This window comes from Delphinus delphis, chromosome 11 (assembly GCF_949987515.2).
Source record: "Delphinus delphis chromosome 11, mDelDel1.2, whole genome shotgun sequence".
NCBI lineage: Eukaryota > Metazoa > Chordata > Mammalia > Artiodactyla > Delphinidae > Delphinus > Delphinus delphis.
Genome location: NC_082693.1, coordinates 64300472 through 64326524, shown reverse-complemented (window position 1 = coordinate 64326524; position 26053 = coordinate 64300472). Strand labels below are relative to the sequence as shown.

Here is a 26053-nt window from a genome sequence, read left to right as displayed (position 1 = left end):
TTGTTGGAAGCAACACCTTTAATCATTTCTGTTTTCAGTTCTTATGGCGTTACTTCTAAAATCACTAGATAGCATGCTTATACTGTTCTGTTAAGGCTCACTTACTTTAGACAGCATCAACTGACTTTCTGCTACGACAGGAAAGCTAGATTACTTAAATAGATACATATTCCCGTTCCCAGGCCATTCTCATTTTTTATTTAGTTACTTTTTTAGTTTAAGTAATATACTTATATCTGGAAGGATTCTTCTCATAGACGCGTGAAACACAAAACAGTGGAGAGACTACAGTGGATGGCCTCTCTCGTGATCCCTCCACTATCCCTACCTCCTGTTGTTCATGCTTTTGTATAATCCCTTCCTCTTGGGCGGGAACTGTGGTTTGCATCTAACCAATGGTGATGTGATGTCACTCTCACAGTTATATTATACAGACTCTCCCCGCTGGCTTGATGAGGTAAATGGCCAGGCTAGGAAAGTTCTGTAGCAAGAAAATGTGGGGGATCCCTATGAGCTAGAGCTAAGGGTAGTCTCTAGTCAAAGGGCCAGAAAGAATCCAAGGCCCTCAGTTCTACAATCAAAAGGAAATGAAATATGCCAAAATTCTACATGAGCCTAGAAGGAGATTCTTCCCTAGTCAAGGCTCCAGATGAGAACACAGGACAGTAAGCCACTTAACTGCAGCTGTATGAGACCCTAAGTAGGGAACCCATCTAAGCTGTCTGGATTCCTGACCCACAGAAACTGTGAGATGATAAATGTGAGTTGTTTTAAGCTTGTGGCAAATTGTTATACAACAATGGAAAACTAACGTAGTAAGCTAACAAAAATAGTCCAGGCAAGAGACTATTCAATCCTGAGCTGGGGTGGGGACACAGGAATGGAATATAGAGGTATGAAGGTCACACTGTGGAGGCAGAAATAACTGGCCTTAACACTGAGTGGCTATTAAATGCTAAGTATAACCAAAGTCAGAGGTAATTCCAAGGTTTCACGCCCTCATGAAGAGAGGATGATGGTGCCATTAACCAAAAAGAGAGACATCAGGCATGTAAAAATGCCATGAAAGCCTTCCAAATGCTTAGACAATGACCTTCAGATCAGAGATCTGTGGTGTGCCCAGTCCAAGGGGTTAGGAATTCTAAGCCTGTTATTTAGTATCTGGGTTTCAAGTCAGCCTCTCTCCAGGCCTTGTTCTTGACCACTAAAACTATTAATTGCCTTTACAGACTTTCTTCTTGTGTCCTGTGGGAAACTTTATATGCCCCCATCACTGTCCCAGAACCTCTGTCTAGTACCTCTTCTTCATTCCAACTTCATCTCCTCCTTTCAATCAAGAACCAAGTCCTGTTATCCCCCAAAGGATGCTTGTTTTGTTTTGTTCTGTTTTATGAGTTCAAATGTGATGAGCCCTGGCAGAATTTCACCACAAATGATTTGAATTAGGGATGCACAGTGTCAGAGAGAAAAATCATCATGGAAAACAAGGCAAAAGAGTCATGAAAATAGGAAGCAGTGATTGAAACTGTGCGGTTATCAAAAAAAAAGTGTAATGACATGGCTGAAAACTCTCTGCAATATCCTTATAATGAAGAAGCTAGAAAATTGTAAAAGAGCTAGCTTTTTTATTTTATTCATTTTTCATTGCACAAGGCCAAAATTTTTGCATAGTCACAGTATATGAAAGTGGAGCAAGTATTAGGGAGAAAATGGTTGTATCAAAAGCTGGAGAGTAGGAGGCAAACGAATGGATTTTGGAGGAGACAGGGAAGATGAGGACGGCTAAAACTATATTACCACCTTATCTGACACTTAGGAGGCCACTGGTGACTTCTAACAAGATTTCAAGGATTTAAACAATTCTTGAGACAGGGTGTGGAGGCTATACTCTGAGAAGTTGAAGACTGAATAGAAGAGTCCTTATCCTACATCAAGGTCAAGGAAGAGGATAAAAAATGAATACACTAAGCCAGAGGTTTTATCTGTTATCTCCTTTATTCCTCATCATATAAGGTGGGTATATAAGCTCTGCTTTAAAAGTAAGGGCAGCAAGTCTCCAAAAGTTGACTTGACCGAGGTCATAGATCTAGAAAAGGGCAGAGCCCGGTCTAGGACCCTGGTTCATTTGGATTTAGAGCCTCTGCCATATGTCAACCTCTTGAAAGGTGAACCCAAACACCAATCACATGGGGAAGCAGAAATATCAATATAGCGCCTGATCTAATGAAGAAAGATACAATCACAGAAATAAAGAGAAGTATAATGCCTCCTTTTATTGAGACCTAAGGAAACTAATATTGAGTCCCAATGAGGGTGAAAGGTCCAGTGCCATGATTGATAATCACAACAGGTCACAATTACTTAGCACCAAACTTACCATATGCCAGGTATAGTTCTAAGCTCTTTACACACATTAATCCACTAAACCTTCATTAACAATCCTGTGTTATAGGGACTCTTAGAGTCCCTATCTTAGAGAAGAGGAAACTGAAGTTCAGAGAGGTCAAGCCTACTTTCTCGAGGTTAAACCATCACTACAGGCAAAACCAAGGTTTAAACCCAAGCATATTTCCTCCTAGGTCCATGCACTTAACCTTTCTGCTGTACAGCCCAGTAAGTGACCAAATTAGGATATAAGCCCAGATCTGTACAGTACCAAAGCTCATGTTCTCTCTACTATGTCACAGAGACCACAGATCATATAGATATAGGCAGAATAACAAAGAAGTCGTTCCACAATCTCTTACTTTCAAGAGAAAAAGAGGTGTGGCTTGCCATTCAGTAGATGTCATTACAAGTGAGAGACCTGTCACCCAGTCCTAAAATAGTGAAGTATCTAATTTAAGGCCTTCTCAGCAGGAGCAGAGGATTAAGCTTTTGCCCTTTGCCTGAGTTGTCAACTAAAGTATCAGAGAAATCATAACTCAACATTTTTGCACAGAGGAATGGAGTCCACATTGGATTAAAATTTAACCCTGGGCCAGAGATGTCAAACGACTTGGAGTAATAAGTCCTGGGTGGCCAGAATGCATTAAGCACATAGTGAGGTCAACTTTCAGGTAGATGTCAGAAATGGAGGAGAGCTGGGACTAGAAATAGAATAGGTAATATATGTGGAGATAGGAAAAAACAGTGATTCTGGACCAAAGGAGTGGAACCTAATTACTGAATAACCATCAGGTAGTACCTCTAAGGTACAGAGATTGCTACACTCACTGGTCCCAAGTATATTTAATTTTTGTGAGCCCCAGGAGCCACCAATATCTGGATACAACTAGTCTGCAGTTTTAGAGGGAACTCACAGGTGAACAGCTGGCTGGATGAGGTGAATGAAGACAGTGAAGGAAAATCACTGCTTCCTAACAGAAACAAAGGGGAGAAAAAACTCCCGGTGTGAACAGAAGCAAACATTGTCCTCTTATTTTACATCTATGAAACGATTTCATCTCTTTTATTTATTTGATTTCTTTAATCAAATGTATATTGTTCGTTTGTTTTTAAATGAGGCAGCTTTGAGAAATCTGGCTTCCTAAGTAGGTCAAATCATTTGTCAACAACAGCTACTAAAATTACTGTGCCTTTCGTTGGCAACTTTTCCAAATGACAAGCACAGCCTTAGAAGGAGTACTTAAATCATAACAGGAGTTTCCAAACAATTCATTACCTTAATTACCATAATAATATTCACTTATGGAAGTACCTTTAGTCCTGCTTAATTCCTCAATTAACATTTTTCATTGCTGAAAAAACATAATAGCACTTAATAATATATGTCCTAAAATGAAATATGATGAGCTAGATTATCAACATAGCCTAAATTTACTTCATTTTGTACTCTGAAGCTCGTCAAATATTTTATGTTTGCATGTTGGCAAATCTTCCAAGTTATCAGGGCCAAAACCAAGTAGAAAGGGCTCCCCAAAATAAGAAATTAAAGTGCAATACCTCATCTTTTCCTGTGAGCAAAGTATTCTCCAATATTACTCCTGTCTCAGAAACTAATACTTTCACTCGATATTGGTTAATGATTCCATTTGGTTGTCGTGGTTTCTTCCAAGTAATGCTTATTTCTGTGGCTTCTACTTCTGCAACTTGCAAATCAAATACTGTACCTGGAACTAAAAAAAGAGAATAAGAAAAGGGAAATTTAAAAATACATTCTCAAATTTTTAAAAATTCCCTTAATTCTTAGTTCACGATTGAAGATATATAAGCAATTCTATTAGAAAACAGACTAAAACAATTTATTAATTATTAAATTTGTATCTGATCGTTTAAAATATACAGATATTTAAATTTCTACACGTTGTTCTCAAAATGTCCACAAGAAACAGAATAACATGGAATAATTTTCCCAAATCAAAATGTCACAACATTTGTTCAAAACAAATTAATTAATAAAAACCACTTCCCAGGGAAAGTTGTTTATGATTGATGAATGCCCAGTAGAAATCCTGAAGACTTTATAAAAATTACAACATACCAAAAAATAATATCCAGAATACCATGAATGAAATTACATGTAGTTGGTAAAAATCAATTAGGCAAATTTTAATTCATTACATTAAATTGTTTGAAGAGTTGATTGATATTTTCCTGCTGATTTTACAAATTAATTATGTGAATCTCAAATTTCAGATGCCCTCACTCTTTGCAACAGTAAAGAAAAAGAGAGAAAAACTGACAATTGGTTTAAGATAAAGCAAGAAGTACTTAAATTCTAGTTAGATAGTCATCAAGTGATAATAATTTTGTAATGTATAAAAGTATAAAATCACTAAATAAATGAATGAATGAATGAATGTATGTATGTATGTATCTATGTATGTCACCAAGAGCAACCTCTAGGAAACCTCCCAGGGCCACAGGAGTAATGAACCACGAGTAAACCTGCTCTGGGCACTTGTCCACTTTCTGTCTATAGTTCATTGTGTGATTATAAATAACCAATTCACCCCTCCACCTTTAGTTTCCCTATCTATAAAATCGGTGTGATTAAAACTTTCCTATCACCATACAAAGTTAGGAACAAATTCAAAAGACTTTATAATATGTTGGTTCAAGAAAGAGAAAATGAGATGTAAAAATATTGTCCTTTATGATTAGGACGTGGTCACACATTAAATTCATTTCCCTCATTTCCCTATTTCCCTAAGCTGAGATATTTCACAGTAGTACAGGTTTTCCAAATTCCAGTTAGAAGAAAGACATATTGGGGGTATAATACAAATGAAGAATGACTCTGTTCTCCTTTAAGATAACAAAAAGGAATTGAAAATTAATGTCACAACTCCCATAAATATTATTATAATTAATGAACCTAATTATGCTTAAGTTAACCATGTAGTAAGCTCCTGTAACCATGTAGTATTTTATCCAGTAGATTAAAAGTTGTTTTTTTTTCTTTGTCTCTATGAAGTAATCAGTAAAAAAAATCTCCCTGGAGATTATAACAATGTAAATATTTCTAAACGTTTGTTGACTAGTTAATGGCTAGATGGATGAATTCCGGACTAAGAGCATATCTGATTACTGCAGTCAAATTTCCAGTGTCCATGGGCTTCCCTGGTGGCGCAGTGGTTGAGAGTCCGCCTGCCGATGAAGGGGACACGGGTTCGTGCCCCGGTCCGGGAAGATCCCACATGCTGTGGAGCGGCTGGGCCCGTGAGCCATGGCCGCTGAGCCTGCGCGTCCGGAGCCTGTGCTCCGCAACGGGAGAGGCCACAACAGTGAGAGGCTAGCGTACCAGAAAAAAAAAAAAAAAAAAAAAAAAAATTCCAGTGTCCAGTATGGGTATAACCTGTGCTCAAAACTGAAATAAACATAACATGGGTACACCTATAATTTGCCAATTATTTGCATCTCCTTTTCTAAAAACATTTTGGTATATCTCTATATAGAAGGATAACTCTTTAGACTGATTTCCCCAAAGGTGTTCAAATCTGAAAGAAAAATAGTTTGACCTTTGAAAGACTGAGGAAAGACTGAGGCTAGAACCCTACAATCACTGATTGATTCATTCATCATTCAACAGACTGAGGACTCATCATACAGTCACTGTTCTAGGCGCTTGAGGATAGAGGAAGGAATAAAACAGATAAAATCCTTTGCATAGGTCACCTCTTACACGTTTTATTTCATTAACATACACTGTTCCTAAAGCTTATGTTTCTATCATCATATATGCCAATATACATTTTTCAAGAGTGGAGGACCTTTCTAATTAACCATGTAGTGTGAGAACAACACAGCTATTTAAATATCAAAACTCCAATTCCACCTTGCTTTGACCTTTTATTTTGGGGTCGCTATGTAGACAAACTCTCAGTATTGCATAACCTAAATCAAAGAAGAGACCTGGCACTTTTCCATCTAATTTGAACACATGTAGAATCTTAACTGAAAAAGCCAGTTTAATAAGTACATTGATCAGATTAATCAGATAACTAAACCCTGCCTACTATAAAATAAGTGAAATGGTCAGTCCCATGTGATATAACATAATAATGTAGTAGGATACCAAACATTACCCAGTACAGCAGTATATTTAAAAAGTACTCTCTTATTCTGTTAGCCAAACCTAAAAATAGTAGCAGATACTGTTTCTCTATCTTTTGATTTATACTTTTCAATATAACTTAGTAAGTATTGCCCCATGACACTAATGCCTAAAGTTACAATCCAACTTTAAGTGGTTCTATGTTACCCTAAAAATGTACCCCAAACTTGTGTAAGAATGATTCTAAGGCTGTCTCTTTTTTTTATGAAAGAAGAAAAAGCTTAGGGGATAAAGGAAATGGAGTAGACAGCATTGTATCTTGTCTTTAGAAAGATACTTGATATGTTACACCACAAATTCTTATGGGGAAACCAGAGAAGTGTGGATTAGATCAAACTTCTTTAATATTGATACCAAATTAACTAAAGAAAATCAAACACACAAAGCAATTATTCATGGTTCAGCATCAATTATGAAGGTGTTGTCCATGGGGATGACCTAAGAATCATTCTCAAGTCAATACACCTATAAATTTTACTAAGAAATGGGAAACAGAGTACACATATGATTAGTAAAAATATATTCCAAATGATTTGGAGTTTGCAAATGAAAAATTCTTAGAAAAAAATGAAATGGAGACGAACGGCATTGGGGTAGAGAAAATACATTAAAATAAGCCTGCCATTATCTAGCAACTTAAACTTCCATTAGAAGTGAATTTTGCAAAAATCTACTGAAAAATAAAAGTCACGGAGAATCCTGAAAAACACAAAGTTCAGAGTTTCTCAGTGATCTCCCTACAAAGATGTTGCTACTATTGGCAGAAAGTAGCAAATTGAAACTACTAAGGACAAATGTCTTCACTTCCAATATCTATTTATGGAGGAGTAAATATGGATTTCAATACTTTGTTTGCTTTTAAGGAATGATGTTAACCTCCTTAAAAGATATTTGACACTAGTGGCAGAGAAGTTTTAGGGGATATTGAAGCAACAAAATTTACTTAAGTTTCTTTAATCCCGATACAAATAATAAGAAAATTCTGTTGCCTATGTTATATTCAGCAGATTACCTCATTTTGGAATAGGCAACTATGATGTTTTATAACATTAGAGATTATTAAATTATCATTTTTTCCAAAACCATCTCTTCTTCATGCCTATGTAGAAATCTGCTCAGTAAAATATTAACGGATATGTAGAAACATTATGAAATACATAGGATAACTGCTTTAACAACATCATGTTGATTTTCTTTGATAAACAAAGTAGACCATGGACCATATGATTCTCAGTATTAGAGAAATCAGCCCCATTAAAATGTGATAGCATATATTTTCTATAAGAAATCAATTCAATATTTTTCTATGAATATCTGGAGGTTTGTTAGAACCCTAGTTATTTTAAAATATATTAATTTAAAAGCTGGTCCTAATTAATTTTTTAAATAGACTATAGACTACTTTTAAATATGGAGAAAAAAATAAATTGAGTAACTTTAATTAGAATACAAAGAACCCTGTTGTATTAATGAATAAAAAGAATAATCTAAAACTAAGGTATAAATTTTACTTGAAAGTAAAAAGTTCTAATGAATTATTAGATTGTTCTCATATAGTCTAAAGATTCCTTTATGGCAAAGTTTTAATTAGTAGGACCAGGATTAATTAGTGCTGTCAGAGTCTACATTCACTGAATTTGCCCCAGCATTCCACTGAAACTCCCTGAGAACTCCATGGAGAAGCAGACATGCAGAGGTAAGAACTGTGCTACGCCTGCCCTTAGAGAAACCCACCTGTTGCCAGTGGGTTCTCCTGGAAGCCACCTGGATGTGGTCTACATGGTGAGTAGTACAGGAGGCAGTAGGATAAAACTTAGGATACACTGCTCGTTACACAGGGCAAGTAGAGTCAGATATTCAAAATAACTTGGTGTGAAAAATAACCCATGTGAAATATGTTGAACAATGTCCTTAAAATTCTACTTTTTTGTCAATAAAATGTACAGATATAAAGAAAGGGAAATAAATGCTTAAACAATATCCCAAATAAACAAAATGGCACTGTATGTGGCAATGTATTATCTATTTCCCTATTTTGGTCAGATACTGTAGGCCAAGAATGATGACAATAAAACAAAAATCTTAAATTGTGGATTCAGTTTAGGAGCACCAAAATCAGCTTGGCTTGAAAGAAGACTGAATTTATTTAATTGCATAACATGAGAATAGAAATTGGTCAGTTGGGGTGGTTGAGAAAAGACCAAATTCAAGGGCTCTAAGTATGATGAAGGCCAGATTGCTCTGTGGTGTTTGACAGCCATCCATAAATCTGTCTAGATTTCTTGAAAATGCTTAAGAGCAGGTTTAGGTGGAGGTGGGAGAAATTTCACGTCTAATTGAGAAGACGTACAATGCTAAGACTCTTCTGATAGTAATACAATGGAAAAAGTTTTGATATGAAAAAATAAGAGCATTTTGTTAATGAGTGTGCGTCTCTTTTTTAACCTGTGTATTGAAACTGTATACACATTAGAATTTTCATTTGAAATCGATGTAACATAATTTTTACGTTCTTTCAATAGCAAAATATTATCAAGGGTTGTTCTTTGAAATGGGGGAGAAGTACAAAATTCCCTAATAGTTGCTGCCCTCTCATGGTGAAACACTTGAATGATTTATCTGATGAAGGTATGCCCAGCCTCGTGTGTGTGTGTGTGTGTGTGTGTGTGTGTGTGTGTGTGTGTGTGTGTGTGTGTGTGTGTGTATGCACGTGCATGTGAGCACACTGTGTACTTAATTCACAAGTTACTGTATGTTAGCTCTCACATAAACAAAAACTGAAAACTTTTTCAAGTGTTAGTGTGACTGTAAAAAAATGATTGTATTCTCCTAAATAATTACAATATCTAAATAGAAATGAAGGCATTGAGCAAGTTTGGTGTGGGCCCAGAAAACAGGTTGTGAAATGGCATGGTAACGTTTTTTTAAACACTACAGTTCGCCTCAGACTGTGACGTTTAATATATACAAATAAAAACTTTCTTCAGGAGAAACTTTTAAAAATAATTTCAGTATATTCTGGTAAATTTATATTATGCACCTTCCAGAAATCCTCACTTCCTTAGAATATCCTTTTGATTATAAATATACTTTGTTATAGGCATTGTGGGATACGTGGATTTCTCTGAACGTTATTTTGTGGGAAGATAGAGTCAACATTAAATAATGTGGTTTAAACCATGTTAAATGTGTTCACTTGTTTAAGTATTCTTGAGATTTTGCCAGCACTATTCCTTGTGAATTATGCAGGCTGATACTGCATGTAATGTTGATCTTTGGTCCCTCTTATTATGAAGCATGCTATGGGTTTAGTGTTCTAAGGAACACATGTTCAGAATGCACTAGGTAGTAATCTGATAAGGAAATAACATGAATTAGGTAAATATCAACCAAATAGCTTCTAATACAATGTTTAACCGATGCAATAAAAATTTTCATTAACACACTAGAGGAGGTGTTCTTACCTTCTGGAGGAGTGAATACTGAAATATCTGACTTGGGTCCAATCCCTGCACTGGTTTCAGCTGCAACATACACGTCATACTTTGTAAATGGTGTTAGATTAGTGAATACAAACTTAAGGTCTTTTGTGCTATTATCCAAAATCCGACCTGCAAAAAGCAAAAGATAATTGTGGATTATTTACTCTTCAAGCATGTAATCATTCTTACATTTAAGTATAGAGCAATTAAAGTGTTAACCTATGCACTAACATTCACTATTACAATTTTAAAAGTGAATATATCTTAAACATTTAGCTTAGTGTCACACTGGTGTCAATTTATTTAAAATGGAAAAAAAATGAAAATCTTGCAGTATTTAAAATTACTTTTATATAAAGCCCTATTGGACCATAGTGTTATTTTTTGACATAGTTAAAATGAACACATTAGGTTTTACCAATATAAAAACAGTGACAGTGTTTGATACTCAAATTCATTCAATTAAAATGCTAAATATTCTCACTATCTTCTATAAAAAGATATATTTAGAAAATTTCTGTAGCTTAGCTTCTGAGCAAAATTTCTTAACTGGGCCATCATCAAAATTCCTTAAATCCTCAACTTTCTCTGAATTGTTTTTTCCCCTTCTTGCTCTAACTGAAACCTAGCTCTCCCCTGAGACCACTGCTTCTGTTCCCTACAGCCACCCTGAATGGTGGTGACTGATTTTTCCCCGCAGCCCTCAAGCAACTAGGCGGTCAGGTGTGGTATGTGTTCTCCTTGCTCCTCTTTGCTCTTAGACAATTGTAGCTCCTCCTTAGAAAAGCCCACAGCTTCAGCTCTCATGTCATCGGTGACATCCACTGACTCTCATTGTTGTAGTGATCTGTGGACCCCAGGGTCACACACTCTCATTCTGGATGGTTTAGCTCCTGCTTCAATGGCATTTTCTTCAATGCTACCATCTTAATTTGCGGTGATTTCAATATCCTTAGAGATCATCCTTAAACTACTTCAAGCTCTCCTTAAATAATCTAGTCCTCCACTTGATCTCAGTCACTCCCTCACAGTCATAATAGACATGGCTATTACCAATAACTGCAAATCCTAAATTATCTCAATTTCATGCAGCTGTCTCTGACCACACTTCCTGTCTCCTGATCACTACCCTAGAAGCCAGAACCAACAATTCTTTGGGACCTCCAATCCATTGATCTTACCACCTACTTTATTTTGTTTGGTTCCTCACCACTTGATGTCTACTCTTTATCCATTGTCAGTAATAATCACTGCCTTACATAAGCCCTCTCTTGTTGAAGGGACCTGGAGAAAAACACAAATCCACTCTGACTGATATCACTTTATTCATTACCACACTTCAAATGAGCCCTAAATGGTACTCAGCACCTTACCTAACTTCAGTAGTACAGTCACTCTCTACTCTTCTAGGTGAATATTTACACTTTTTCTTCCCAGTTGATTAGTTGGAAAAATTAATCATTCAGAAGACATGTGCCACATACTCCCACCAACGCAACTACCGATGTACAGCATCTGCACCCACAGACTCTGCCTTATAACCTGTCACAATGGATAAACCATCTGGATTCTTATTCAAACTAATCCCTACATTTGAGCAAAAGATCCCATTTTCTGCCTACACAAAGATATCTTTCCAATAATTCCTGCCTTTCTTATATCATCAACATATCCTTTTTTTAATTTATTCCCATCAGCAAACAAACATGCTTTGCTTGTTCCCTCTGAAAAGAAAACCTGTCGATGCTGCTCACCTCTCACCCCCACTACCCACTTCCATTCACTGCTTCACTTTGCAGCAGAACTCAAGAGCTGTCCATTACCCACTGCTCCAATTCTCTTCTCCCATTCTCTCTTCAGTCTACTCCAAGCAGGCATTTACCCCACATACTCCACCATAACTGCTCTTGATAAGATCGCTAATGACTTCCAGTTTGCTAAATTCGATAGTTACTAAATACATTCTCTTGACTTACCAGCCTCACAGATATAAGAGTACTTTGTCAAAATTTTGTAAAATAGTACTGATAGAAAAGCTATGTCTGGGTATCCATGTGTGTCTATGTACTGAGGAGGGAGGGGGAAAAACAGACTACCATATCTTTAGGCATGCAAATATTTCAGAATTTTAGGAGCATAAGGTACTCAGGGATGAGAAATAAAGTTTACTCATGTGTTTCACGATAGATTCCTAGAAGTTCCCAAATGAATAATTTGGACATTTGTCGATTTTTCCACTCTTCCAAATAAATGATAATATGTGAGTTTATGTTATTTCATTACTATCTGAAATAAACTTATTTCATAGAACCACAGAATGCAGATTATGAAAGAATTGTAGAGTTTACTTAATCAACTTCTACTAATATAGTTTTTGAACCCCTTAAAATATTTGACAAGTGGATGTCCAGCTCCTCCTTGCTCAGAAAGATGATGAACTCGCTACATTATGAAGTTGCCCATATTACTTTTAGAGAGCCAATTATTAGAAATACTTTCTTTCTTCTAAGCAGAAATCTGATTTAATATAACCAAAGCCCATTGTTCTTCATATATTTGCAATCAGAGTAAGTCAAGGTCCTCCTGTCCAAATATGTGAAGACATGTATCTCTTCTAAAACTTCTCTTCTTGAGGGGTTATCCTTTGTTCTTTCAGCTCCTTGTCATGAAATATGGAACATGGACAATGTTTTACCCTCCTTATACTTATTTATGATTTTAAACAAAAAGTTCAAAGAGCCTCACTTCCTTATTACTTTTTTACTGTTTGCTTCAACTATAGGGTCTTTTAAAAACAGTTAAATACTTTTTAAAAGTTTGATCATAGTAACATATTTTATATAATTCTTACTCCAAAAGGTAAACACAAAACTGATTAAGACTTACCTGATGGTCCATATAATTCAACTCTGTAACTAAATTTTCCTGTAACTGTAGTTGGCGGGTTCCATGAAACTGAAAAGGACTTTCCTGTAATGTTACCTGTTACACAGTTTTGTGGTGGTCCTTCAGGCACTAAAATGATTACAGAAAAATAATGAATAACTAATAGATACATATATAAAATTTAAAAGCACCTTATTAAATACACAAAATAAAACACAAAATCAGAGAAAAAAAGGTCACACAGTAAAGTGTTCGTTTTTTCAACCTACAAAAAGAAAAAATAGGCTATAATTGAAGAATTTGAATAAGTGGTGGACCATTAGATAAACTCCTTATTTGCAACAATTACTATTTTTATTTAATGCTGTATATTATTGCACAGGGTGTTTTATTCCTATATAGTTCATTGTACAGTTACATTGTCTAGAAGCATTTATACGTATTGCATTCAACAAGCCCTGGGCATCTGGCTTGATAAAAGCTCTCCCTCTGGTGTACACAGGTAGAAGGGGCCAAGAAATAACTCAACCTTCAGAATCTGTTGGCAGTGATTTTACTTTTTATATCAATATCTGTATTTGGTTCTGAGAGGAAATTTATAACCTATATTCGAATGTAACATTGGTAACATATAAAAATAATAATGATATTTAAAAAGTCTTTTTCATAGTCTTTTTCACAGATATTTAAAAAGTCTTTTTCTATATTAAAAAAAACACCTTCTTTTAATTGAAATGAAACATTCCAAATATTTTTAAAAACAAAATTCTTGTCTACCAAATTTCACTTTGTGTGACCTTCATGAAATTCTTTTTTTGTATGAAAAGAAGTAAGGAGTATAGAAGAGGAAATGGTCTGATTCAAAGATGTTTAATTCAAGAAAAATCTTCAAATTTACATGTACTTAAACGACACCTATGTAATCAGAAAAAAATACTATGCTTTAGAGAAATTACCCTACAAGTAATAATTTCCAGTAGACTTAAAAATCAGCAATCCAACTGAATTTCTGATACTATATATTTAGTATGGCATTATATAGTATGTTTAGATGTGTATGTCTATATATATATGTGTATATATGGACGCTGACATATTATCATAATTAAATATACAAATACCATACCTAGAAATATGTACTCTTAGAATTTAGTAGTAATAATAATATCTAATCATACTCATTTAGTACTAACACCATCTCCATAAGGAAGATACTATTACTGTCTCCATTTTTCACAAAAGGAAACTGAAATACAAAGAGGATACAGGTAGGTATTTTTTAACTACTGTTTTTATCTGATGCTGAATGTTAATCGCATGATATTTCTGCTACTGCAGGTGTTATCTCCACATCTGGCAATAGCAATATCAGTGAGAGAAGTCATCTACACATGACTATAGAAGATGAAGGACAGGATGATTATGAAAAATTGCTGGGGTCACAGAATGATAAAAGCTGATCTTAGGATCAAGGTTATTAGTTCAGGAGTCTCTTCTCTGAAATCTCCTTTCTCATTTTAGATGCTTATGTTAGTATCATAAAAGAGTATTGAAAGTGAAGATGCTCCAGAAGGGATACCTATTATCTGTTATTAGGGCAAAAAAAAGTTATTGAAAGGGAAGGAAGGTTTTAACAAAAATACCTACATGAAAAAAATGAAAGGTTATTCTATGAATAATTTAACTCCTTTTCCTACCAAAGAAAAAAAAAGAAAGAAAGAAACCATACCTGATTCTGGTGTTCTGACAATCGTACTATCTATATAACCTGCTTCAGTTGTAACAGCAGAAACTTCAAAAAGATACGTCGTATAAGGTCTCAAATGTGTCACTACAAAACTGATAGGCTCTTTCCACACAGAGCTAATCTTCCTCCCGGGCAACATGCTCGATGGGTAGGTGGTACGTGATGGAGGCGTCACTCTCCCGAGGGTTGGAGAAGGGCTGGTTGTACTCCATAAAAAGGATTCATTACTCTCCTAGTGAATAAAATAAACATCAATGGGAAAATAATGTGGTATCACTTGATGGCGATGATAAGGGTAATTCATTTTTTCTTTATACTACAAATATTATTCCTACTTTGTGTGTGTATGTGTATGATTGGGTAAGAGTTTAACAGATTCACTTACCCATTAGAGCTACAGACAAATCTGCTAGATTTTAATTATACCCACTTACCGTCTAGAGTTATACCATCAATACCATTGTCCACAGTTTTAGAACAGAACGTATTTACTGCATTCTTTACACCTTAATCTTTCTTATAAGTAGGATTTCATGTGGCTTTGAGTAAAGGCACAACTATAGCAAAATCATTATTGAGAATTTTTAAAATTCATATTAAAAATGCAAGAGCCAAAGAGATGAAATGTTTTCCCTATTGTGAAATTTCAAACATAACGTCACTTTCTTACCGTTATGATCATTTTTTTCTGCAACAGTATTCAAGACAAAGCTAATAGAACATGTGTTTGTGTGTATATGGGTACATGTGTATATGTGTTTATGTGTATTAGATATCCAAATTAAAAAAATATTTTGTGACTTCTACAACTTAAAGCATTTAAAAGAAAAGTAATTTTGGTTGTTTTCACATCAATAATATCACAAAGATAACCAAAATTAACTTTAAAAAAGCATTATTACAGTACTTCCAGGGATTTCCCATCTATGACTAGAATAGTAACAAATTCTTCACTAAAGATATACACAACAAAAACAATCTACTTCCACAAACTTAACCTTGACTATTCCCCTCCCCTCCTCTCCTGTCACACGGAAGTATTACCTTTTTTCCAGTGATATCCTACGATTTCCTACTTCAGGGCTTATAAAATATCCTCTACCTCCACATAATCTCCACCTATCCTTACTCCAAGGCCTATCACAAATGCCATGCCTATAATGTAGTCTTTCCAGAGCTCCCTAAGTGATCTGACATCTCACTGCTGAATTCTCAAACCTTTCTCTTATTCTGCCTTGACTATAGCCAATTGTATATCATATGATACTATAAGTAATCAAATAGCTAAGAATCATTTTGGTAAAATGGAAATTTTACCAAAACTTCAAGATGTAATTTACCTAAAATTTTTGAGACATAGAAAATGTTCCATGATACTTACAATACATTCTGGCAATTTCCCGGGCAAAATGTCCTCTACTCTGATTGAAACATCTTTCACTACTATCCCACTTCTGGCATGTTTGACGCTAATCTTGAAGCTGGTAATTTTGCCATTTGGTTGCCGAGGTAAATACCAAATCAGGCTTACTGCTGAATAGTTAAAGGCTTCGACTGTGAGATTCACCACTTTTCCTGGAGCTGGGGAAGTGAGAGGGATTGAAGGAGAGGAAAAACATTGTTATAAAACTTAGAATGGCATTTATATAACTTTGGGATGTTACGTTTCCCATGTTATATGAAATTAAATGTATAATACATTGTATAAAATCTACTTGGGTATACTTTTTGAAATATATACTTGAGTATACTTTTTGAATTGACTTTTGCCTAAAATAAAGAACTGGAAATTGGGCCCATAGAGCTGTGTTTAAGAGGCACACAAGCTTTACTTCAGGATTATTTGGCCAATACATCCATCAATAAACTATTTCAAATAAGTCTGAAAAAATATTCAGTCAACAGTTGTTTGTGGTTATAGAAATTTGAATAATGAATATCTTACTTTCTGAAATACTTTGGAATTATGTAAATTCCTTATATAATGAAGAAGTGGCAAATTCAAACAATTATATAACCATTTGCACCAAAAAGCACATTTCTAGAATGTATGTAAATATTTAGTGTTTAATATAAAATGGATACCACCCAATTAATTGTGTTTATTATATTTTGACTTTCATACACCCTCAAAATCAACTTTCATCAGAATTCATGATACTTTGTTATTAATTATTAATAATCTGCATAATAATAAGCTATATGCTATCTTAGTTGGAATGAGATAAACATGAGGCCAGAGTGAAGAAAAATGATACTTATTAATTCAAGGTTAATTATGCAAAATTGACCGAGTAAATAATTAAGGTCCTTTAGAATATAGAACAACCATGACAAGTCACTATTGAAAGAAATAAAAACAAAACAAGATGTTTGGGGTAAAACAATATAAATGATAGTAGAAGTGCCTAGCATTGAGAAATCAAACAACCAGAGTTTAGGCATACATTGTAGAGAAGAATACCAAAATGTGATTTGTAAATGAAAGCCATATAAAATATATAAGAAAGTTAGGTCCTGGGCAGGAGAGCTGTATGTGGATGATATGAGTCAAACAGAAATTAAGAAACTTAACAACAGCTGCATTTTAATGGAAAAAAGTAAAATACAACAATTTGGGAAGATGATTAACCATTAATAATGGATGTCATAATGGATAGAAATTTTTTTCTTCAAGAGAAACTGATCAATGGAATTAAAGCTTAAGAAGGACAGTCTAAAGTATGCAAATTTTATAAGAATGCCTGAAATATATATCAATAACAGACTGCATACAAGCTGGCACATTTCCAAATCGGCCTTAACAACAATCATGAGGAACTGCCCAAGTGTAGAGAAATTTGAATTTACAAGGTAACCAAACCTTTATTACATTCCAAAACATGATTTCAAAATATCTTTTAAAGTACACAAAATATATTAGATAAAAATTAATTAAATCTGTTAAACAACATTTAGTGAAAAAGAGGTTATTTTTATTCACTTAAAATTACATTATTTTTGCCTCAGTAAAATCTGTGTGTTTTCCTTTTGTGACTTCATGGTGCCTGAAGACTAATTTGGGCTGTTTTTTGTAGCTGACAGGTCTTCCCCTACTTTAAATATTCTAGTTTCTACTTCTGGATTTTTAGGTACCGAAATCCCATCATCTTTTGATTTTTATAGTGAATTTATCCATCTTGGTCCAAGTAAAGATCTGACACTAAAGCACCAAAAAATTCTGTTTATAAATCACTTCACCTTTCAGATAAGTCTTCCACACACTTTGAGGGCATAGCTAAACAAGTGACTTGCGTAAATATATAAGTATGTGAAACTAATTAAAACTTTTCGAAGTGTATACTATACAAAACATACATTTTCTTGAGCCAGAAAAAAAATAAAAAACCTTTCTAAATCAAATATAGAGACTTTTAAAAGAATCTTCTACATTTCCAAGGATCCATCAAGTTAGAAATGAAGGTACAAGAGATATTTCTAATATTTTAAAGCTAAAATTCTACATTTGTCTGAAACAATGTTGTGTGAGAAGTAAGAAAGTTGAGATTTTTGTGCTTGTGGATGTGATATCAGCTCAGTATGGTATAATGGATTAACTTTATACTTTACGAGTATTTTTATTCATGGAGAAAGAAATTTGGTTTAATAATAATAAATGCAATTTATTATTCCACAGAAATTTTCCTTAAATTTAGTTCTGTGTAGCATAAATAATAAAAAGGAATCCTTGGGGGAAAACTTGGACATAACTGATCTAACTAAATTTAGGTTTATATTTTTACCACATAACCTTTTTTTTTTTTTTAAAACAAAAGATAAGGCAAGACTGATTATGTAATTTCCCCAAGAAAACACAGCAAGTCAGAAACAGAGTAAAACTTCTGTTCCGGTATTATTTTCACGCCATCCTAGAGTGTTAGTCTGTCCCAATCATAATTTGCCAAGAGAGAAAATAACTCCAGAAATTATGTCAGTTAGTAGAGTATAAAATATATAAAGTTCAAAATACTGTCAAGTTGAAATCATAATCTGCATGTACCAGGCTTTATCAGAAGCTGTATCAAGATGACAGTTTTAAAAAAAGAATAAACTATTTGCTAAGTCATTCAAAAATTATTCCAATTATTTTCCCTGAAGCTAAAAACATAATAAATTTTTCTTTTATATCCTAGTGAACATTTAATTTAAAATAATAATTTTCTCAATTTTTAGTTGTGCTAATAATCTGAATGTCAGTAGGTTCAATATCAATAGGAAAAAGACCTCATGAATCATTAATTTCTAATCTTAAATAAACTCTAGAATTTTCTCTTAATTCTTTCTATGGCATAGAGCATGTATTCACATGCTTCTCTTGATGGGGTCTCAAATAAAAACTGGGCCATAAAGCTTGGCACATGTTTCTTTTAACATTATAATTGCATAATCCCCTCTAGATATACAGGGCCCATTTCAATGTAACCCTTTGGCAGTGGACCACTGGATATTTTTATCTTTATCTGTATCTTTATACAGAACATTTATAGTTGCACAAAATTAAGAAATTGTTTTTATAGCACTTCTCACCAATCTAGTATATTACTTAGTAACTCATTTACTTATCTTAGCCCACTAGAATATAAGCTCCACAGAAAATATTTGCTATTGATTGGAGATGCCATTCTTTGTGCCATTTTTCTATTTATTGGTTCTGACTGTTTGCTATTATAAATAAACAGCTGAATTACTAAATAAATAAAATTACCTCCATTCCATAACAACTTATTTTCATCACAAAGCTTATGTTCTACTAGGCTAACACATACAATAAAAAGTAAGCAAGTAAATGTATTACATGTCAGGCTTGTCCAATGGAGAAAAATAAATCTGTTGGAAATAAAGATGGACAGAAGGAAACAGGGGCTATATTAGAAGGTGTAGTCAGGAAAGGTAAAGTGAGATCTGGATCAACTGGGGAGAGAGTTCTACAGATATTTAGTGAAAGAGTATTCCAGGCAGAGGGAATAGCAAGAGAAAAGACCCTAAGATGGAAGATCAGTATGGCTGGAGTAGACAGAGGGAGAGGAGAAAGGTAAGAGATGAAGTCAGAGAGGGGAAAGGGCATACAGAGCACTGTAGCTCATAGGAAGGACTTAGGTTCTTGCTCTGAATAAGACAGGAGCCATCTTACGAGGAGAGAAGTAACATAGTCTAGCTTCTCTCTCAAAAGATTATGTAGCTCTTGTCGATAGAGTAAACTATAGGTAGGTAAGCTGGAAACAGGAAAACCAGTGAGGAGACTTTCGATTGTTCAGGCGAGAAATGATAATGGATTACATAGGGTGATTAACAATAGGGGTGAGATTCAGGATATATTTTGATATAATGTTGGCAGTGTTTGTTGATAGATTACAGTATACTATGAGAGAGAGGAATCAGGATGATATCACGTTTTTCCTCTCAGCCATTGGGAGAATGGAGGTAGCTTAAATTGGTTTGGTAATGATTGCATGTTATGGAATAATATGATAACCATTATAATCTGTATTTCCAAAAGTCTAATGTCATAATAATACTTATGATTTGATGTTAAGAGGAAAAGGCAGGCTATAAACTTGCATAAATGGCACAAGCCTACTTTTACTAATATATAGTCACAAAGACATATATTCATTGGAAAAAAAAAGATCAGCCAGAAATGGACCAAAAGGGTAACAGCATTTTTTATATAACAGGGCCATGGATAACTTTCATTTAGGGTATTTTTTATTTCTGTTTTTTTCAAAGTTTTCTAAGATAACACTTAGTGTTTTTATAATCAGAAAGAACAATATACATTTTAATGAGTAAACTTACTATCCAAGAAGACTCTAAAAGTAATTGAAGGGCCACGTTGTTGAAAATTTTATGCATTTTAGTGCCGGATTTTGTTTATATCCCTATTTATTTTCAATGACAAAAACTCATAACGAAGCTAATTCAGAATAAATGATTTAGGAAAATTACCACTTTCTGCAGTTTGGAAGAGAAATGGGTCACTAAACACTCCAATGCCAGCACTGTTTTCAGCAGCAACCTAGAACAGACCAAAAGAATTACATTGAAGCTTTACACTCTGTAATTAAACAGAATCTGAAACAATAAAACTTTGATTTGTCCAGAAGATAAATGATAAAGAGCTGACTGTCAGTAGGTTCAATATCAATAAGAAAAATAAATTATATAAATACACATAAAAATGAAAAGAGATTATAAAATTTGTTCAAGTTTTAAAAGCCCAGATGGGCAATGAGGCCAAGACTCAGATGATCCTTCTTCAGTCACTTGCTGCAAAGGCTTGACTGGTGGGATAAAGCTCCTTCACTTTTAAAATGAATGAATATTCTAATACTAACTATTTACAAAATAATTACCTTGATTTCATATGTTGTTCCAGGTTTAAGATTAGTAAGAAGAACTTCCAGACTGTCTGGCTTTGCTCTAACTTGTGTATACGCTGCTTGCATCCATGGACAAACTTCCTTATATTTTACAACGTAAGATATAATCCTTCCATTCGGATTAGGTGGTGTATTCCAAGACAGAAGAATCCCAGCAGATCCGACTCTTTCCCCTGCTAGGAAGACTGGAGGCCCTGGTTCTATTTTTTTGAAAAAAGTCATGTTGTTATAAGGTCAAACAATTATTATTGTATTTTCACAATCATATGTAAGAAAAATATCTACAAATTGTAGACTTCTGAAGTTCCCAAAGACTAATGGTCTCATAAGTGTAAGTTTACCCTCCCTAGAGCTTTGCTACCACAAGAAAAAAAAAGATTAAATGCTTTGGGGAATACCAAAAATAGTCTTTTATAAGAATGTAAAAAATGGAATGCTACTAAAACCTACATGCCAAATATACTTTTAATGCCAAATCATTTTTTAAAAAAACTTACTTGATGCAAGGCTTATACACAAACACTAAGAAAACAAGAACCAGTATTACAAACTGAATAACTCTTTCAGAGCAACTATAGTGAGTGTATTTTCACGGCTCTGTATTATTTAAATATTACCATTAACAGTGTTTCTGATCCATTTCACAAACAAGCATAGAAAAATTATCTTTGCTCTTTGAAAGTAATGGAAGATAACTCGTAGAACTCAGGTTCTAAACAGATCACTTTCTTGTTTCCATTTTGCTTTAATTACTAAACTGTTCACATGCATACAATGCACATATCGCCAATGTAAATATTTCCATCCAACAGATTTATAATGGTTCCAAATACTTTGTAAAAAAAAAAAAAAGGAAAACATATACTTACTTGTCACATTCGTTGTCACTGTTCTACTAACAGGTAAGCTGTATGTTGTAGCAGAAATGGAAGAGATGGTTACATCATACCGCGTACCAGGAACAGCATTAGAAACATCAACCTGGAACACCAAAAGCAAGTGATTGTGTTAAAATTCTGAAAAGCAAGAAAGTTAAAACCATAAATCTATCACAATCAATAAAACAAAGTAACACTTCACTACATAACTCTGAGCTATTTATCACAATATATTTCCTATCACTGTAAAATGTAAATTTGTTATATCACATAACTACTTACCAAATAACAGATAACAAAAACTTAACAAAACATACTGCATTATCAAAGACTAAATCAGTATTTCTACCTATCCTACTTCATTGTCACAAGAAACAACTATTTAAGAGTCTTAAGAAAATTACAGTCCATTGCTTAGCCCTGGTATTTAAGAGTGTGTACAAAATACCTGTGTCTCTGAAGTTCCAATAAAAAGTAAAAGAAAAATCATAAGAAAATCCATCATTATTACATTTTTCAGGCAGTGGAATCACATTGATGGCTCTAGAGAGAAATGTTGCCTGCATTAATGATTTAAAGACAGATCCTCCTGGCAAGTGCACAATTAATGAGCGTGGATTACTCAATAGCTCTGCCCTTTCATTGTTAAACTATTCATGAACCCTTGGATCGCTGGCTGTAGGTTCAGGGTAGACTTAAAAAAAGAGACACAGACGTTACTAAGGTAATAGTCCACCAGTGCTGAAACTTAAACTCATCAATTCGGCATCTGTGTTTTTGTCTTCATCTTATGCTTTTAAAAAGTCTCAAAGGAGTAAGTTTTCATGGTGGATGAGTTTCATAAAGAACTTTCCTATTTGGACCAAATATAAATACAAGTTAGTTTGGCAAGTACGATAATGAAAACGATACCTGATATTCTCCACCTCCAAGATCTTTGATAGTAACAAAGCCACTGTCAGGAACAAGATCCACGTGAAACCCATCCACATGGCCAGAGGGTTGGCTCCAGTGCAGAGAAAAGGAATGTGCAGAAATATTGAAGGCTTTAAGTTTCTCAGGTTTTTCCGGTTCTGATATTGAAAAACAGAGGTTTAAAATAGTTATTCTCCTAAACCTTCAAAGAAAAAAGGAAAATCAATAGTCTAAGGGCCAGGTTTCAAAATAACCAAATTGTCAGAAAGCATCAGATCCTTTAAATTATCTCTAGCTCTATGTAGGTGTTAGGCATGTATATCTTTAAAATTAGCTAGTTTCTAAGCTTAATTATCAAAAATGATACATCAATTCATATACGTATTTCTGGGATATTCCTTACCTACTGAAATCTTTTGGTTGACTAGATAGTTTTTTTTAAAGCTTATGCTCTAATTGAAAAACTGAATCATTTTAAAGATAAGTACAAACTACGATCCACTTACCTGGATATTTATCAAACTGAAATAAATACCCAAAAAATATCAAAATCTGCCAAAATTTCATATTGGAAATGAAAAAAAGATAGTTTTTAAACAGTAAGTAGTAAGTGTCCTAGCCATTTCAACCATATTTTTTCTACCTTTGCTTCCACTGTTTCCAAAGTTTTGTTTATGCTGCCTGTACCTACTTGAAGGGAGTTTTCTATGTAAAGTTCTTTGGATTGATTGCCAATGAGTCAGATTTGTACTCTTCTTATCTTTAGTGCAGATTCCAAACAATATACGGGGAGGGACAGAGATTATGAAGCCAAGCATGTGAAAAACATCCTGATACAGATCCAATCTAACACTATTTCCAAAATAAAGTAGTCTGGAATTAGTCACTGAACTCCATTTATCATTTTAAGCACTCCCGCCCACCACCCCCACCTCCCCCCCCCCACCAGAGATGATTTGGAAATCGATATATTAAAAAAAATAAAGTGTACATTTCCTAACAAATCTGATAGGGCACATTGCATAAAATAGATAACAGGTCAGTTTCCTAGTATTTTGGGGGGGATACACTTTTAGAATGGTTTTCCTTAACTCCTTTCAAAAAGAGTCACGTACCAAAATGTTCATTGAAAAGTTCCTTTAATCCTTATAATACAACTGTCTCCCTAGTGGCCAAAGCTAATATTGATCAATTAATTTTCACATGACATCCTCAAAGAAACAAACATTCTCTTGGCATCATCTCCAAGTTGTCCATTCAGTGAGCACTACAGTTTTATAATACCTCTTTAGAAATGCTGCAAACCTAAGGTGAAAGATCAGAGAAATACCCAGTGTGTGATGGGTAGAATTTCTTTGTTGTACATAGCTGCTGGCATTTTTCCTGGATGATTCTGCACACAGACCTATGTCTTCTGTATTTTCAGGCTTGAGAGAAAAGAGCTTGATTCTCCTGGCCAGCCAACTTTAAAATGGACAAAAGTCTAACATGACAGAAGTCCGACCACTACTCACACTTACTGGTTTATGTAAGGGCTGATACTATCTCTTCAAGAGTCCTAAAAAGTAACTAACATTTACGACGTCTTAGGCAAGAAACTAGAAAAAGAGCTGGGATGAGACTTTGGAAGAAAAATGAAGACAGAATGAAGGGCTGTTTACTGAGATGGTGGGGAGATAGGATGCAGTTTCCTAGACTGTGGCTTAAGATTACACACTGAAGAACCCTTGGCCAAGGATGAAGTGTGTCTCACCAAGAGGAGGAAGAATATATTTGTCTGGAAATTTGCCAATCTGATAAAAAGGGAAGGCCTGGAAGCTTCAGGACAGTTTGGTAAAGTCCTTTCAAAGCAAAGTTAATAGAAGCCCTGGAAATGGACAGAATGTAAAATGACTGAGAAAACCAGCCTGCGTTGTGGGAACATTTAAGAAAAAAGAACAGTCTCATGATCATGTAGGCCACAATAAACATTTTAGATTTTTTTCCCCTAAATGCAATGGAAAACATTGAAAAAATTTAAGCAGAAAAACAATCTGACTTTTTTTTAATTTTAAAAAGATTACTCTAGAATATGGGCTATGAATTGGACAGAAGCAAAAGTGGCAGCACGAGGCCAATTAGTAGGATTTTGTGGTAGTCTGAGCAGAGAGGAGGGAGGCTCGCCCTCAGGAAAAGGTAGTAGAGATGAAGTAATGCTTAAGTCATTGTGAAAGAGTGTAGCTTCCTGAATATGAACTGGAAGATTCAATTAACTGAAACAGATTCCATAATTAAGTGCATGATTTGCACTCCATGGAATTTAATCTCTGAAAAGGTAGGAAAATATGAAGCAAAAATATCACTCTCAATCTAACTGTTATTAACCAACAAAAATCAGATCATGAGGTGGATTTTGAGTTCTAAAAGAAAAAAATCACATAATGTTCAATTTAATTAGGGCTAGCAAGAGGAATTCTAGGCCTAGTCAGTTTTTTTAGACCGGAATTTTCCAAAAATTAATCCTTAGTACCCTAAATCCCTAGAATTGAGTACATGTCTTATGATCAAACCATTTTGTTCAATAATTCCTTTTCTAAGTTAAACATCTTCTTTTATTGCAGGGTAGCTCAGAGCCCTAAATAGGCTTAAGTATGTGTCTTGTGATTCATACTTAAGCAACACTGTTTGATAAAAATACAATGTAAGCCACATTAAACAAGTAAAAAGAAACATGTAAAATTAATTTTAATAATACATTTTATCTAACACAACATATCAAAAACATCATTTCACACATAATCAATATGAAATTATTAATGAGATAATAATATCACTTTTTTTTCATACGAAGTCTTTGAAATGCCATGTGTCTTTGGCACTTAGAGCACATCTGAATTTGGACTAGTCCTATTTCAAGGCTCAACAGTCACGTGTTGCTAATCACTGTCTACTGGACAGTGCAGCTCTAAAACATCTCTCAACTTTTCTCCTTGGCATTTCAGTGAATTTACTTCAACTGCATTTCGAGAAACTGAGAAAAAAACAGAAGTATGATCCTATGATGTCTATACAGGAAAAGAGCTCAAAAGAGTTAAAAGGACCTCACATACAAAGTTCTGATACAAACTATGGTGGATTAACCTTTGAGACAGAGAGTAAGAAGAGATTCAAAATGGAAAAGCAAGCTT

General features: G+C 34.4%; 1 protein-coding gene across 1 annotated transcript in view; it reads right to left on the bottom strand.

The window, feature by feature from the left end:
• The window catches only part of PTPRQ (protein tyrosine phosphatase receptor type Q), a 196617-nt gene extending 174144 nt beyond the window's left edge, over window positions 1-22473 (bottom strand). The window contains exons 1-9 of the mRNA XM_060025305.1: window positions 22420-22473; window positions 21963-22074; window positions 21067-21293; window positions 20660-20729; window positions 16056-16255; window positions 14657-14906; window positions 12928-13056; window positions 10024-10170; window positions 3946-4118 (exon numbers count right to left, since the gene is read on the bottom strand). Coding sequence (XP_059881288.1) covers window positions 3946-4118; window positions 10024-10170; window positions 12928-13056; window positions 14657-14906; window positions 16056-16255; window positions 20660-20729; window positions 21067-21293; window positions 21963-22074; window positions 22420-22473 — 1362 coding nt within the window. The remainder of the gene's footprint in view (window positions 1-3945; window positions 4119-10023; window positions 10171-12927; window positions 13057-14656; window positions 14907-16055; window positions 16256-20659; window positions 20730-21066; window positions 21294-21962; window positions 22075-22419) is intronic.
• Between the last annotated feature and the right edge of the window lie 3580 nt (window positions 22474-26053).